This window comes from Clavelina lepadiformis, chromosome 2, assembly GCF_947623445.1.
Source record: "Clavelina lepadiformis chromosome 2, kaClaLepa1.1, whole genome shotgun sequence".
In the NCBI taxonomy this organism is placed as follows: Eukaryota; Metazoa; Chordata; class Ascidiacea; order Aplousobranchia; family Clavelinidae; genus Clavelina; species Clavelina lepadiformis.
Window position 1 is genome coordinate 14,152,243 of NC_135241.1, and position 17,791 is coordinate 14,170,033.

Consider the following 17,791-nt stretch of genomic DNA (forward strand, 5'->3'; position numbering starts at 1 on the left):
ATACAACTTCAGTATGTTAACCAAGCAATTTTTCTAGTGTAGTTTTCCTAAATGTGTCCTTGACGAAAATGGAGTCATACTTCAGATAACAGCAACATGAGGACGATGCGGTCTACAACAAGAGACAAGATACCTGGAGACCTCCACCTTCCGAAGCTGCGAGAATCGTGCACTAGAGCCGATCAGTGCCAAACTCATCCACAGCTTACAACTTAAGCTTAATGCTAAACGAAATAAAAAGAAACAACTCGAGTCATGCCGCATCCTTTCAAATGTTCAAGTTAATTATACCGAAGTAAAATTGGGTTTGCCCCAATCGAACACAATTTATAATATGACAAAAGTTACAGATATGTATTTGGTCAGGATAGGTACAACTTAAAAATCGTTACACCGCACGAGTACTCACAACAATTGAATAGTTCACACGGCATATTTGTACCTGGATACGAAGGTTTTGTTAAAACCACAGCTTTTATTCCAAAATGACAATAACACCAGTATAAATCGAACGTCATTACAGATAGTAGACTGTAGAGTATCATTCACGGAGACAAATTGTACATATACAGAGGAACTGATAATTTATTATAATTGCAGCTAGCACTATTCCTCTCGTTCATTTGGCAGTTTGAGCCGAGCAAGCCAGTAAGAGCTGAATTCTGCAACGCGACAACACATTGTCGTAAAATAAAACAAATTTATCACAATAACGTACACAGCAAAAAAAAAATTCCTAGACATGTGAAACTGATTAAGCAAATCTACAAAAAATGTAACAATTAGCGGGATAACGTTCATTGCGAGATACAAGCTAAATAGATCTTACGGATGTCATGCAGCGAGAATAAACTTGTCAAAATATCAAGGAGTGCAAATGCATAACATAAGTTTAATACCAGAAATGGAAATAGTTAACCCAACGTTTTACTGAAGCTGTGTCTTGATATTGAAACTGCGAATTAACGACTCTTGAACCAAACAAGCATTCCTCTGTAAATGCTTTCTTACTTGAAGGCTACCGATTAACATTGCACAAATGTGTTACCATGCATTTAGCATCATTTTGCTATCAATTCAGCAAATGTGATAAAAAAAATTCGCATTACATTCAAGCAAACTTTACATGCAGAAATGAACCACAAACGACCGCAATAAGATGTACTTATAGTAAAATGCAGATAAAACTTAAACTTAGCATATTAATTGAAAAAAGTGGCAATGAGGTAAATGCAGTGACTTGCAGCTTAACACGAACAAGATCTGCTCACGTACATTGCAGTAGTTTGATATCAAGCACATCTCCAATTAACGTACAAATAACGCATTTCCGAAACCAACCACAAACTTTCTACCATATCTTTGATGTCCGCACGGCAAACACAAGCAGTTCATGGCATCTTAATTAACAAACTGGGTCAACCACAAAAGAGCTTGTACCATGTGAAACATCGGCCAAGTCAGCTTTCCACAGTTTTGAGAGACAGACAGACGCCGTCACTCGTCTTTTCCACTATGTTCATCTGCCATGCCTTCAGAATGCGTTGGTTCTTGTAAAACTAGCTTCTGTTCCACCTGTTTTTCTATGTCGTCAAGACCCTTCTCAGCAATATTTTGTTCACGAGGTTTCGCACCTCCAAAAATTGAAGAGTTTGGATTGGCTACCGCATTTACAGGTGCATTGACGGTTCGGGGTTTTAACTGAAGCCGGGGTCTGCCACTAGATTCATCTGTTTTGAAAATATGTACAACTTGCTTAAAAATTATCTTCTATATGCACACGGCACAAACACATGATGATGATAACTACCTGATGATAGTTGTTTAAATTCTTGATCACGTGACACATGTCGATCACGTCCATAATCTCTGTCTCGACTGCTGTAACCTCTGCTGTGTCCAAAATCTTGACCGCCCCCATAACCACGATCATGATTGTTATACCTTCCGCCTTGGAAGCCATCATGACCATCACTATGACCTCCTCTTCCACGGCCACGACTAAATCCACCACGGTTTTCACCATGCTGGTCGTAGTCTTGCCGTTGATGCCCTAAGATACAACACAAACAATGCCAAAAATCACACAAGAAACAAATCGATTTGATTGAAGTATCATTAAGTTAATATGTCCATCAGCGTAATGCACGAAACTTGTACACAAATTTCCAGAGCAGTACATGATAGATTTAGTTGTTTTTACACACTTAAGACTCGCTCGCCATTCATTGCAGACTTCATTTTAATCATTCATCAAGAAACATTAATGAAGCGATTAACATGAATATAAAAAGGAGAGCTCAAGGCAGTGTGTTGCTAAAGTAGCAAAACACATAAAACGCAATTTTACCGAATCCTCCACCCCTGCCTCCTTGATAGCTTCCTCTTCCACCACGACCACCTCGGCCACCCCCTCTTTTGTTTTCTGCTATGTTCACACGTAAGTTTCTATTCTCAAAAATCTGCAATGAAAATAAGGTCTCTGTCAAATGAGCTTGTGCCTCAAAGATGTTGCCTAACTAAATCAAAGAATTAAACTATTGAACAAATATGAATATAACATTAATATTCCATTGGGAACAACAATGACCAGAAAGTTGATTATTTTACAAGTTAACAATACAATGCCGCAACAAAGTATCTACAAGAACTATGCAGCAAAATTTGGTAGTAAAACTTGAAGTGTTTTATGCTTAATGTAGAATATAAAAATAATCTAAGCAAATAATTTTCCAAAACACACTTTAGGTCGGAAGTACAAAGATTTAGTTTAATTTCATCCATCTGAAATTTGCATGTTACACCACTGGTACTGGATGAAATTCTACATTTACAAACATTAACTGGATCACCACAAAAATGAAGAGTCTGTATGTCTTATATCACAACACTTGTAATGAAGGCTGTTACCTTTACCAGATTGCATGAGGAATCAACAATATAATATAAATGGTATAGTGTCACAATTTGCGATTGATAACAGGATTTGCTGATTGCTTTATCAAAGTGAAAATATGGTATTGCAGTCTTCAGAACATCACAAAAAATTTAATTAATAATAAAACTCATGGTACAGGCAATTTACTACAATGCCAGTTCAAGGATTAAGCAGCCGCAATGTATCAAAGTATCCACAAGTGACATTATCAATGCAACATGACGTTTTCTTGCATAGTAAACTGTTAGCAGTACGTAAGCAACCTGTCCAGAATTACATGGCAGGGTGCTCCATTGATGTTAACTGGTGAGACACATTATTTCTGAAGATAGGCCGATAAAGTAGTAACGTCCTGACAGAGCAAATAGAGATCAGATCATCCGCATAAGCATAGCAAGAAAACATCATGTTTCATGATAATTTGCCTGTCTAGAAGTCGCAGTTCAGGATTGTGTAAGTAGCGGTAATGTCTGGAAGTATAGCGTTGGCCTATGTCTTAACCTCATTCTTGCATACCATACATCACTAAAAATACTATGGTTGCCACCAGGCATAGTAACATCAAATCAAATAAATTAGCAACTGTAATTCTATACTTTTCGCAATTTTTTTTTAAATACAATTCCCATTGTCCTAGTGAAGCTAACCCAAATGGGAAAATGAAATGTTGGTAGAAAATAGTGTACTGAATCTCACCAGTTGTGTATTGTATTTGATGTACATTACTGAAGTTAGTGATTTCACATTTTAGAGAGCAAATGGCATTCAAATGCAAGCTGTTTGCAGTTTTTATATTAGCCATAAGATACGATGCTACAACATCAAACAAGATTTTTGACCATACCGTAATAAAAGTAAAATGGAAATTTTTTTGAAATAAGGGCTCAAAGTTTTTAGTAACTGGATACAAATAACAGGCAACAAGTGCTACACCAGTTGTGATACATGGGCAGAATATTTTATGCCTTAGTTAATTTATTTATGTCAACAACTACCACATTTAAGCTAGATTTTTCTTTACATCAGTTTACTTGAGAAATTTTCACTTTTTTCAGAATGACAACTACTTGGAAAAAAGCAGTATACATACCGCATCATTGTACTCCAATGCTTCTTTTAGTGAGTCCACATCTTCAAACTCAACATAGCAAAACCCTAAAAAGATTTATACATTATCTTGCTTATGATGTGCAATTCTTGCAATTCCATATAACTTAACCGATACATATGCTTTGTAAGTGAACAATACTAAATTGTTGAACGTTGGCATCTAGAATTCTAGAAGGTTCTTAATAGTCTACTTCTTTTTATTCGTTTCTGGCAGATGTGATCAAAACAAAACTAATCAACATTGGATTCAATGAAATTTCCTATCTTTTACAATGGATAATAATAACCAATTACAACTGCAGGTAGGCACATGTTGTACTATGGAAATTTGCAAACATACAAATGTAATTTGTCTTTGAAAATGCGCTGGAGTGGAAGCCTTTTTTTAATTGCTAAAAAAGCAGAGTGGTAAAACTAGTGCACTTTTTTCTTTATTGAATAGCAAAAGCGAGGCCTTTTTTCACCGACGAGCAAGAGCAACGTTCTCTTTAACACTAGAACGGCCAGAATTGCGATAAGCTGTCAACGGCCGCTAGCGGTCATTTTGACCGCCTTTCCGAAAATTCGTTTTTTCTTGGAATTGCTTTGCGTGTTTGCAGCCTAATTATTGAATTAATATTTAAGTCACATAATTCCATCAATCTATCCACCAAAAAGATTTTTATTTCAAGGAATGGGCAAAATTCTGGACACAAAATTGGAAAATTTTTCACATTTGCGTTGTCGCACATCTAATACATTCAAAAAGCTCCATAGCGGTACACTTACCACATACGGTTTTGTTACATTTCAAACAACGCTTCTTGGTTTTGTTTTGTTTGCAGTTTGCAGCTATTTCACACTGTTTACTCTTCTTGGCAATTCTTTTTTCACGAGCATTCGGCAGTGTTTGAGGTCTTGCAATTGTAGCGTTGCTGCTTGATCTTTCAACGATGTAGTCTTCACGTAGTTCTGTAGCAAGCTTAAAGATGAAATCTTGTCTTGAATCCTTGTCAGCTGTTCGTTTTTTATACAGCACATAAGCATTGATGCCTGCTAAATCCAACATGTTATAGAAACAGCAGCGGGCCAACAATGTGTACCTGCTTTGACTGAATACTGCCTGGCCATTTGATCAGCCACGTCAACACCACATTTGGTCTTGTTATAAAATTCAACTGTCTCCGGTTTTTTTTTTGTCACTGTGCCAAGTTCAACAAACTGATGCAGAGAACTAAAAATACAAATGCTTTTCTTGGGCTTACACTGATACACAGTCTGAGTTGCCACATCGCCTGCCTTCATGAGCTTACTAGAATAGCGTTGCTGCAAACATTTTGCAGATGGAGGCAGTTCACGTCTAACCTTGTTCATAGTTCCAACAAGACTGGTTTTCTTCTTTTTCAGCTCTTTGGCAAGTAAAAACGATGTGAAAAAGTTGTGGGTTGTAACATTTCTGCCTTTACCCATAAATGGTTGCATGATGTTCACGACAACGTTATCACTAAGCCTTTGGGTGGGTGGACGTGATTCATCTTTGCCCAGATATGGAATGGCATTTAGGATGTACTTTGAATCGACATCAACCGCCAGCCAGAACTTTATGCCAAACCTGTCTGGTTTGTTTGGCATATACTGGGTGAATCTACAACGAGCTTTAGTTGGAAAAAGTTGTTCATCAATCGTAATATTTTCTGCAGGTTTGTAACAACTGATACTATTGTTTACAAACCTATTCCAAATATCCGAGATAAGAGCAAATTTGTTAGTTTGCAAGCGTGCTGACCTTGTGCTGCGCAAGTTGAAGCGTAGACAACGCATAATCTCACGACAACGATTTCTCGACATGGTTTGTTGAAAAAATGATACGCCTCATTCTTTATTCCAAAAATTATAAAGGGGAAGTTTTTGCCACCATACGCTTCTCGTACATATAGCAATGCTATAAATGCATTCAGCTCACACAGTGATACCTCCCAGTCTTCATTTTCTAAGACCCTTCGATGTTCCAAATTGGTACACTGTTGAATTTGTTTGAGCATATGGTTATCAAATAGAGCTTGAAAAGCACCAACGGGGGAGTCTGCCATTCTAATGGCAAAGCGTGATAGACCTGATTGCTCCGTTAGAACATTCTGAGCTGCACGCTTTCCTCGTGCTTCTACGCCGAATTCCATAAATTCCCATTGTGTGCCATCTCTTGCTGTTTCGTTTTTGATCAAACTTTCACCAGCACCCAAACAAGAATCACCATCACAGAATGTAGTGGAATGGGATTCAACGTTAGTATCAGCAGATTGTGAATCACCTTCATGAACAATGGTTTGTTGTGTATCACTAAGTTGCTCAGTTTCTTTATCGTGGACCATCTCATCTGAGGAGCAGAATTCCCAATCTAACACGTCGCCTTCATCAAATTCACTTTCCCCTCCAGAATCATCCTCAGCTATGGATCTGAGCATAGCAGAAGCTTGTTGGGCAGTGAAGCGCTTTCGTCTTTCAGACATGATGAAATAAATTTGACTATGCTTTTTTTACTCAAGCGTATTTCAACTGTGGAACCAAAACAGGTCAGCACTAACCGGGCATGTTCTCAACTCTTCTATTACAAAAAGTAATGATCGACTAACTTAGGATAAAGGCAAATTGCCTGTGTGCTACGCTGCGTTTTCTGCCTGATAAAGCGGGCTGTATGCCCACTAAAACTCAAATCAAGTCAGTCAACAGGTGTTGTTGCAGATAATGCAGTTATAAGTGCATGTGATTAGATTTAGTTATTTTGGGAAAGTTGTTTTAACCTGAGAGTATTGATCATCAATCGTATATGAACATCAATCAATGGCCAACCGAGATGACAAAATGTAAGTACAAATTCATTTGTAATTGTACATACATTTCATTGTAATTGTCATAATTATAAGAACATTATCCAGTTTGAGTTTTTTGATGATATACCAAAGTTGTTCATGAACAAACCTTTTATTCAAAATGACATTGATACATTCCGGTATTTAATTTGTTTGTAATTTAGAGTCGATTCTAATCGTATATATAATCCATGACTTATTTTCAGGGACATGGACAACTGTAGCTTTTACTCAGAAGAAAGTTCCTGCCACCAATTTCAACACACACGAGCCAGTTTCATACGTAGCACAACCAAATACGAGGAAATCAGGTTGCTGAGACTCCGAACTGGGCGTAAAACGAACGACATCAAGACGATATGTTCCCATCATGAGCAGGAACTCTTAACAAAGTTTTCTTCACTCAAGAAAAAATGTTGCGATCCGACGAATAAACATCCGGGGAAATCTAGGACTAAATCATTAAGTGTCGTTAGTTTGGATATGTTTGAGAAACTAAGTGATCCTCCATGTGTTGTAGTACCTGGTGTTAAAGTGTGTATAGAGTGTTTAATGATTCTTCAAAGGAAAAAGGTTCAATCAAAACAAGATGAAAACGAAGAAACGCGTGCAATGCACATGGATGTCGACAATAGTTCACCTGAAAATGTGAATAGCTCGTTTGTCAATCTCAATACAACATTAGTTGATCTTGATGAAACCCCAATTAAAACCGCTCACATGCCAACCTCCACTAAAATAACTAAAGGTAAACAAAAACTTGCATCAGCAACCCGGACATTTAAGAGGAAGCTAGAACTTTCGTACAAAGTTCCGTTATACAGTTCAGATTCTGATGATGAAAAATGCGCAAAGGATTACCAACGTTACCAAAGCATAATGACACAGTTAAAAGAAAAGTTTGTACAGTCTCAGAGCTACCAAGAACGAGTACAGATACTAACATTGTCACCATTTACAATAGATAGAACTATGAAGGAATTTGGAGCCACTAACTACCTAGTGAAGAAAAGTCGTGATGTGAAGAAGCAAAAGGGGATTTTGGGAATATGTGATAAGAACAAGGGCAAAACGCTGTCAGAAGAACTTAAAAATGATGTCTGTGGTTTTTATGAATGTGATGAAAATAGTCGAATGTGTCCTGGAATGAAAGATTCGTTTAGTGTTCGAAATAAGAATGGTGAGAAAGTTGAACATCAGAAGCGACTGGTATTATCCAATCTTAAGGAACTGCATTCTTCCTGGAAAGAAACTTATCCCGAAAAGGAGATTGGATTCTCGTCTTTCGCGGCTTTGCGTCCCAAGTGGTGTGTACTTGCTGGATCATCAGGAACTCACTCTGTCTGTGTCTGCAAGTACCATCAGAACCCTAAGTTGATGGCAGAAGGGTGTTTGAAATCTTCTGTTCGTGATCTTATGAAATTCTGTGTGTGCTCTACAGAGAACGAAAAGTGTATGATGGGTCACTGTAAGGACTGCCTTGGTCGTGAAGGGCTCATCGATCACCTTAAAAACTGTGAAGAACTGAACGATGTTGAGGACGTGACATACCAGCAATGGATTAGCACCGATCGCACGAAACTTACCACTATTACGGAATCAAAAGAAGACTTCATAGATAACTTTTCCTCGCAGCTATTAAAACTCACCCGCCACAGTTTCACCGCAAAATCTCAAAGTACATACATGAAGGACCTTAAATCATCAATGAAACCATTGGAAGAGATTATTCTACAGGGGGATTTCGCTGAAAATTACTTCAGTTGTTGTTCAGGATGAGATCCAAAGTTTTCATTGGGAAAATAAACAAGCCACACTGCATCCATTCGTTGCCTACTGCAAACTCAATGATGAAGATAGTACGTTAGAACACCGGAACATTTGTGTAGTAAGTGACGTAAAGGAACATTCAACCTCGACTGTGTATGCTTTCCAGCAAGTGGTGATTGAGTACATTAAGAAGGAGTTCCCAGTAGTAAAGAAAGTCCACTACTTCACGGATGGCTGTGCTGGGCAATATAAGAACAAACATAACTTCATCAATCTTTGCAACCACCAGAAGGACTTTGGCCTGGACGCCGAATGGAACTTCTTTGCCACATCCCATGGCAAAAGTGCTTGTGATGGTATTGGCGGAACTGTAAAGAGACTCCTGACCTTTGAAGCAAGTCTCCAGAGACCCTGCACGGATCCGATTCTGACAATAGAAGCCATCATGGAATTCTGTGTTGAAAGGATTCCAGGAATCAAATTCCTCAATGTCCCACCCGAAGAAGTGACAAAAGTTGACACAGACTTAAGAAATCGATTCAATATTGCTACAACTATTAAAGGAACTCTTCAGTTTCACAGATTTGTACCACTTTCGCAAACGCATCTTTCGGTGTATAAATTGAGTACACAAGTGGATCCTCCTGTTGTGGTAGCCGCCACAGCGGATGCCGAACATGACAGAATATCGGAAGTGCTGATTGACATTGAGATTGCCGAACAGAACTATGTCTGCTGTCTTTATGACAACGAACCATGGATTGGCCTGGTGGAGGATATTTCAGACGAGCATGGGGACTACAGTATAAAGTTCATGCATCCCCATGGACCCGCCAAGCTCTTTCATTGGCCTAGAGATGAAGACAAATGTTGGCTTGACAAGAAGAGCATCCTTTGTGTCATCAACACACCATCTCTTACACTTTCCACTCGGATGTACAGCATCGGCAAGCCTGACAATGTTAAAATAACTGGACTATGCAAAAAATGGAAATGTTAACTTCAGGAGTATTATCATATTGTTAATAGCCTACTTTTACATTGATTTGTATAGCCTATGTAAGTTTGCATTATTTTAATGAAAAGCATCGTGAAGGCCTGATTAATTAATTAAAATATGTCAATTAATATGAGCAAAGCCTGTTATAGTGTTAATACAATATGACATCATACTTTGAATAAGGATTATAAGTTTTGGATTTGTACTAAACTATGGCATATCTCCTGTAGTGTATTTGTGTACATTAATGCATTAGAAGGTTCAAAATGGTCATTTTATGGTCAGGCATGCCCACTAAAGTGTATTTTATTATTAAACCAAAAATATTAACTCTCTGGATTTTTTATATGTTGTAGGTAACATCTTGGGGTATAATTTGCACTTAATTTAATTTCAAGGTCACGTGATCCACAAGGTCAAACAATAGGTCAAAAAGTCACACACATTTAACTTGCTCCTATCAAGAAAAGAATGACAGATTTGGATTCTTTGTGAAATTACCTTTCCAGTGACACCAGTTTCATCAAAATTGGTCCACCGGTTACCAAAATATCAGGGCCTAAAATTTGGCAGCCGTTTTTGCAAAAATTCGAAGGCCTATATTTCTAAAACCACTGGTCCGACTGAGCTAATATTTTAGATTTGTGCTAATTATGCTAAGACCTCCCTACATACCAAATTTCAGCAAAATCGAAGAGGTAGGGGTTAAACCCATTGGGTGATTTGACATGGAATGACCCCACTATTTTTTTTAGATTCTGGCTAACTTATGCTAAGGTGTTGTAAAAATATACCTCCGAGACTTTGTAAAATAACTGCATGTGTGTTTCACAAAGCCTTTCATAATCGGAAGTCAATCTCTTTCCAGTGCTAACTGATAGCTGGGAAAATTTATTATAAATTTTTTTTGAATTTTGAATTTTGAATTTCTTTATCATAAGTGAGACAAAGACGTCATAAAAAAAAATTAATTCATTGGTAAATATAAAGACAAAGTTTGAGTACAACAAAAGGCCTAGAAACGATATTTTTGTTTAGCGGTCAAAATGACCGCTAACGGCCGTTGGAGGTAAACCACCCTCTAAAATTTTTCTGAAAGCAGTTTTCCGCTTGAAACTTGGCATGACGATTTCTGCTTATTACTTAGGAAAACTTAAAAAATTTCACAGTCATGCGATTTCCGTAAAAAAATATATCGCACTTTCAAATTCCAAAACGGTCAAATTGACCGCATCGGCCGTTCTAGTGTTAAAAGAGTGGCTGCTCAGCACCACCTAGGGGCATGAACTCTGACATATACATATATATATACACAATTTGTATTTATCAGTTATATGGAACTCTTGCAAATAAATGCTACTGGCAGCAAAATATTCAGCTGAAAGACAATAAAATTTCATAATTTTTTGTGAATGTAACTGATATCTCTCAATATTTATCACAATAAATAGAAAACTAAGAAAAACTATTAATCAATTAAAGCGATAAAATTATAGATCTACACAGCTTAAAACTTAAGAAAAATTCGTACTGTACAATGGAAAAGAATTCTAAATTGTGGATACCTTTGAACTTGTCTGTTTCCTTGTCCCTTACCATACGTACATTACGAATCTGCAAAAGTTTGTAAAAAGTTTAAGAAACAGTTCATAAATGATTTTGAAAAGGTTTCAGAGGATAATGTACATCACTTAAGGCACAAAACTAAGTACATACAACGGTTTCTACTCAACTCTGAATTGATTCCCTGATAACAGGTAGCCAGAGACCAGAGTTGATAATTCAGCACAAACGCATATAAAATCGTTGTATATTCAGATTTCAGAATAAAAGGTTAAAAACAAGAAAAGATCAGCAACCACTGTTCATACGCCACACCGTTAACTCGAAGGATCTTCATCCGAAAATCAACTAGATCTACATTGAATGGGGTAGTAGCTTCGCACGAGGCGCTAGTGATTTATTGCTACACATATGTCGATTTAAAGATACAGTAAGTCGGTCAGAGCACTTTGCATCATTCATCAATAAATCATTTTGAACTAATAAACATGAAACATGTTATTATGTACTGGAGTAACTTGTCACTATGCATTTATTCAGCTGATGTATGTTCAAATTCTACAAATGCTCAACAAAGGCCGGGTGATGTTTGAAGAAAAACTCCAGCACACTGTTCACTTGACCATGTAAAAAGAAAGTCGTAAAAGTGTAAACATAATGGTACTTGTTGACTGGGGTTACATCAGACTTGCATGTGACCTAACAGATAGGTAAAATAACAGTGAGGAAAAATCAGTAGATGGCGATTGGTGATTGGTAAGAGCAGTGAATTTAGTGGGGACCTTTATAGGAAGTTATTTGTTAATGAACAATACAATTTCTGCACTGTAAATGAACTGATAGTCGAACGAAGATAGCCACTAGACCGCCGTATAACAAGCAATCGCGTTTTAGCTGTGTCTAGTCAAATTTTGATGTTGAAGTTCTTATGAATTGGCCCGTCTGAACAACATCAAATACAACCCCTGCCCAAATTTGAAAAAGTTGCCTATCCCTGGTTGAACATGGAAATATACACTATCTGTATAACAGTGTATTCAACGTGCATACCACTACTTGTGTAATTAAAAATTGTCCTGTAGCATACAATTTATAATTGGCAAAAATGTACCTAGCAAACTTCGATAATAGGACAAAACACAACTGGGGCGATTTGACTTAACTTTTAACTAACAAGAAAAATTTCAAGTGTTTTTCAAAGAAACAATTGGGCATCCAAATTTTGGAAGTTTGGACGACCTGCTGTCCTTATCTTGCATAAGAAAAAGCTGGTTAATTTCTATCAATCATCAATAAAGTGACAATTTAAACATGGTTCACTTGGTTGTCAGTGACTTTGATAAAGTGCAATGGGTAAAGTTTGCAGGTTTGAATTCCAAAAATACAAAAATATTCATATTCTCATGGTGTTACAATTTTTCAATTCAGAACATCCCTAAAGCAAAGCCACAAAGTGATACCTTTAGATCTTTGAAAATAAGATCAATGTCTCCCTGCACAGTTTCATGAGGCAAATTCCCAACAAAGCAAGTATAAGGCTCCTGGGTAGGAAGTTCAGATTGTCTACCACCTCCACGTGATCTGTATCCACCGTGACCATAGCTAAAAAACAATAACAATTTTAAATGCAGATAAAACTCTGATAAATGCAAACTATGAATAGGTCTAAAATGGCAAACACATTTTTATAGACTGTTTGGCTGCTTGGACTGTGGGTGGAAATAAGCATTAAAAGCAAGTCAAAGCAACTTAATGATGTTGCCCATAGGCATTGATTTTTTGAAAACAGTGAAAAATTAGGGGTGGGGCACATTGATTATATAGGAGATTTTCCCATCACGAAAGCATTAAAAATGATACAAGTTACAACTTTATGTTGTTGTGTACTGTGTAGTTATGTAGCGCTTTTCCAACTTGTCCCCCTGCTTTAAATTAAATTAAAAAATTAAAATAATCAGTTAGTACACTCAAGGCAAGTGCTCTATTAAAAATGCCATCAAAACCCATACATGGAAACAGGTCGGAGAATAAGACAACCACCAGCTCATTGAGCAAAAAGCTCAAAACTAAATCAAACTTTGGTTTCTTTCCAATTGAATTGGTTACTTATTGTATAAATAAAATGAATGAATAGAAGTTTATATTTGAAGCAAATTGTTGAAGTAAAAAATTATCTATTTAGAGAGTATAAGCAAAAAATGACAGCTTTTTTATATAGGTCGTCTGCTAATCATTAATAACAGACTGAGTGGCCTTTAGTCAGTCCAAGGCCTTTTTACCGATGTTATTTGAAAGCTATTTACGTTATTTTCTAATGTTTTTTTAATGGCAGAAGTTCAATCCATGCTTTAGATGTATTTCACAGTTTAATACTGATAAAGGGCTGGATTGACCATCACTAACCACATTAAATTGAAAAAATGTATTATGATGTCAAAGTTAAGGCATTGCAGAAGGCCGCTACGCGTTATACTTTCTGCAGTTTTATTATCAGTGGAGTAGAATTCACTTAATTTGAACATGGATAATATGACCATCCAATTTATATGATTTGACCACATTTTATTTTGGTCCTAAATTTCTCCATACGAAACTCTCCGTTTACTATTACCAGGCTTCGGATATTATGACCTACTTTTCCATCCTTTTCAGATTTTTCGTGTCAATTATGCTACTTGATAGTGACAATTGTGCCACATGTATTCCCAATTTACCTACTGGCAATCATTTTAATGATTGCAGGCTTAACATTAATGAAATAAATGATGAATTGGACATACTTTGTCATTTTTATGCCTAACTGTATTGATCCTGGAGTGGTTAAACAGCAATTTCAGTTATTGTGACCATTCAGATAATATGACACAAATGGTTTGGTCCCAAGGTGGTCATAATGAGCGGTAGTCTTCTGTACCTAACTTGGTCACCTAACTTCACCTTAAACTAGGTGAGATATGCCTTTTCTACAAATGCTGTGATATTTAGTCTTTGTGATGCCAAACTAAAACAACCACTAGTATAGCAAAACATACCAGGACCATTGCAACCCTTTTTTCGCTTGCTAGATGCTGTAACTCAAACACCACTTTTATAATCTGCTAATCTGTTTTATAATCAGTAAATCTGTTCATATAGAGCACGGGTTCACGCAAGATTAATTTGTCCGGCCCGCCCCACTGACTCACAATTAAGCTTATTGTATGGTAGTCTTTTGATCAAAATGGGAATTTGGTCCGCGATACTCAGTATTCATGATTAACTGACCCTTTGTAAAAAAAGTTTGGTGACGCCTGATAGAGAGAAATATTATTAGAAAAGTAGATAATGATGCTGATATGATACAGAAATGCTGGTGTTATAATTGAAGCTGCTTGCCTAAAACAGTTGATTCTGTGACTAATACTACCTTTGATAGTTTAAAAACCTGATGTGATGGAAAAATCTGATGTTATTTTTAAATTCAATGACCTTGAATAGGTAATTTTAGTTATTAAAATCAAGACTAGAGAAAAAAATTTTTTGCAGACCTGTCTTATCTATTAGAAATTAAGCAAGTTATCCATGTTAACGTTGATGAAGAGAAAAGATTTTAATTTAAAAAAAGATCAGCACAACCATTTGTAATTTATTTTAGTTGTCTCAGGTTTGTAAAATCCAGGATCGACACAAGTGCTTTCATATCTTGTTTGCTTTTAAAGCAAAATACCTTCAAATTAAAGTCATTAACGTAAACATCTAGCCTGTTAACCAACGCCAGCCGTATTACTAAATTGAAATATGACCCAATGCAGCTATTTTCACAGTGTTTTTCAATTTATTTTCAAGACTTATATGCAAACACCAGATTCTTGTCTTAAAATTCGATTCATTTTAACTGAACAGCAGTATGTATTGATAGTGGTACCACAAAAAAGTTTGTCTTATACTTACTTTCCCTGATAATTTCCACGATCGTTATATGCCATAGTTGATACCTAATTTACTAGCCTGCAATGCATGAAAAACAAAAAATACACGATTAAAATAATACAAAATATATATGAACCTTGGTTCACTTGGGACAAGACTTACTGGCAAACTGTAGTATACAGTAATTTACTACGCAATTCATGTAGAGCTAGTAAACTGCTTCATGCTAGCTAACATTATATTCATATACCAATATTAAACCTATACCTATTATGTTTTGAAAAGTATTAATTTAATAACCGTAAACATCTGGAATGTTCATAAATAGCTTATTTTTGACATATTTCCAATATTTGAACAGGACCAAGTATTGAAATTCATGCAAAGTATAGTAATATTTAGCATAATTAACTTCAGCCAAGTTCAATTCCCATTTACAAATAAAAAAATTAGCTGCAAAGTGATGGTGTCCATTCAACCAATGCAATTTTTTTAATAATTTTCACTTTTTGTTTGCTGTGGTCACTTGTCAATTTGATTCTAACTGATATTAATACGCTCTTTAACACCGGGGTAAATTATGCGAGTTATGCCAAAACCTTTAGAGTGAACTGTCTCAAATCACAGTAGCTAGAGCATAGGTGTCAAACTCCCGGCCCGCGGGCCACATCCGGCCCGCTTTACAATAAAACTTGGCCCGCAATGCTATTTTATACATTGAACTATTTCCGGCCCACGAGATCATTGTGCAGTATAACTTACTTTTTTCAAGCAAGAAACAAGATTATAACAAATCGCACAATACAGCAGCACAACAGTTGCCTCATCATACGATAGAATAAATCGATTTATTCCCAGCCAAAACCGTCAAAAAAAACAAAAATTTGGTGCTCTTTCGCTGACTGTTCCAATTCATATACTTGTGTCACGAAACGTTCAATCAAGTTTTATCCTTACAGCCCGCGGCGTTAAATAAGTTTTGAGTTTTGGCCCCTGGTGCGATTGAGTTTGACACCCCTGAGCTAGAGTAATCACATTGCAACCTTACCCAAAACTAGGTAGCATTTCATGGGAGTTACGCAGAATATCTTCAGTGTGACCTACAGTGAAGTGGTGTAAGTTCAGTTTGAATTGATATGACATGGGCTGATGCAGCAAATCATGTCTTGGCACAAAAGTATTGAAACCATGGCAACAGTAAACTAACTTTGCTTTTGGCTGTTGTTCTCTTGTTTAGAAAAAAAAGAGCATGTTTACTTTTTTAGAGATTGCAGTTAGCATAACACATCTTTCGTGTAACCTACTCGTTATGTACGCCAAACTGACCTTCGGTGTACGCATTGCAAGTAATGGACTTTGGCCCTAGAAGAGTCATACACTTGCATAGTCATAATTCCAGTTGGCTTTAGCAACTAAAGACTACAAATCTGTAAGAATGAGCAATGTGTGCATAAAGAATAACGGGAGTGGAACAGGTGCAGTAATTAAAAAATATGGTGTCCGCTTATATTTACATTGTAAAGTGGGCGTACTTTTGTAAGTCAAGAACTTTTGTGTGGATGTGTGGATAAAAGATTCGGGTCTCTTTTACTTTTTCAGTTCCATATTTGGGTCAAGTATTGTGGAAATATTACGCCTTAATTTCTTTTCTATTACCTCATAAGTCATACATAAGTGCAAAAGGTTAAGAGACCCGAACTTTCATTTAGGGTAAAATTTCTAACCCAGGATTTTGATTATGTGACCTATATATACATACACAGGATTCTGCAAGTGCTTGCATATTTATCTCTACTTCCAGTCCTATCTCTTTTTAAAGCACTCGCGCTTTTATCTTTGTTTTCTGCACTTCGCTCATCTCAATCATCTGTATTGCAAAAATTATTGACTCGCGTAACGTAATGTTGCTTTTGGCTCGCTTTAAGCCATCTCTTTTAACTGAGCACATGCTAAAAATTTCTTGTGACATCACCACTTGCAGCATGCTGTTTTTGAGTAGCACAATGCAATTGTTGGCGTCATGTAGTTGCTGATTTCTTATTTGAAGAGGCATGGGCGTTATAACAAGAATGGAGCTGTTATTGCTGTACAGCAGCCAATTGATTTCAAATAAGACACAGCTAAGGACTGTTTACAGCTCAGTAAATGACTAAGACTGTCATTGCTCGAGTAGCACCTTGTGGTTATTTGCTGCTGCTAAAAACTGGACAGCTCACCGTTTGGTTAAATCAAGGATGTTCAAGAATATCAAGACGATTACGACCGATAATGCCCCTGCTTCCAAATTTCGATAAGATTTGATGAAAACTTATGCTTACACGACTTTTTGATAAGGTGTTATGTTAGGATAGATCAATGTTCCCTCTAAGCTGCGCGCGTGCGCAAATGCGCACTGCTGACACGGTCTCCGCGCACAGAAAATCTGTGCTGCGCACAAGAAAAAAATCCAACCTGAATTGAAAATAAAATAAACGCATAATAATGGCCACAGTGCGCACGTGGAACGTTTGATGTTGCTCACAGTGGTCCAAGGGACCGCTCAGGGAGTTAGTGTGTTTGCTCAGACTCGTGAAAAATTAGAGGGAACATTGGGATAGATATATTTATAGTTACAATTACAAGTATTACGTTGGATATTAACTGAAGAAAGATTGA

The 17,791-nt window shown here is 36.7% G+C and overlaps 1 protein-coding gene and 1 pseudogene across 2 annotated transcripts; one reads left to right on the top strand and one right to left on the bottom strand.

The window, feature by feature from the left end:
• Window positions 1-335: 335 nt before the first annotated feature.
• On the bottom strand, window positions 336-15,214 carry LOC143445413 (eukaryotic translation initiation factor 4H-like). The gene is made up of 7 exons (XM_076944497.1): window positions 15,158-15,214; window positions 12,688-12,829; window positions 11,230-11,278; window positions 4,029-4,093; window positions 2,351-2,462; window positions 1,811-2,053; window positions 336-1,730 (listed from the first exon to the last, which is right to left on the bottom strand). The coding sequence occupies exons 1-7, from the start codon at window positions 15,190-15,192 to the stop codon at window positions 1,498-1,500; spliced, it is 879 nt and encodes a 292-aa protein (XP_076800612.1). The 5' UTR covers window positions 15,193-15,214; the 3' UTR covers window positions 336-1,497.
• Window positions 6,749-9,664, top strand: LOC143445412 (uncharacterized; annotated as a pseudogene). The gene is made up of 2 exons (XR_013113821.1): window positions 6,749-6,888; window positions 7,101-9,664. The product of XR_013113821.1 is annotated as an uncharacterized LOC143445412 (transcript).
• Window positions 15,215-17,791: the final 2,577 nt, after the last annotated feature.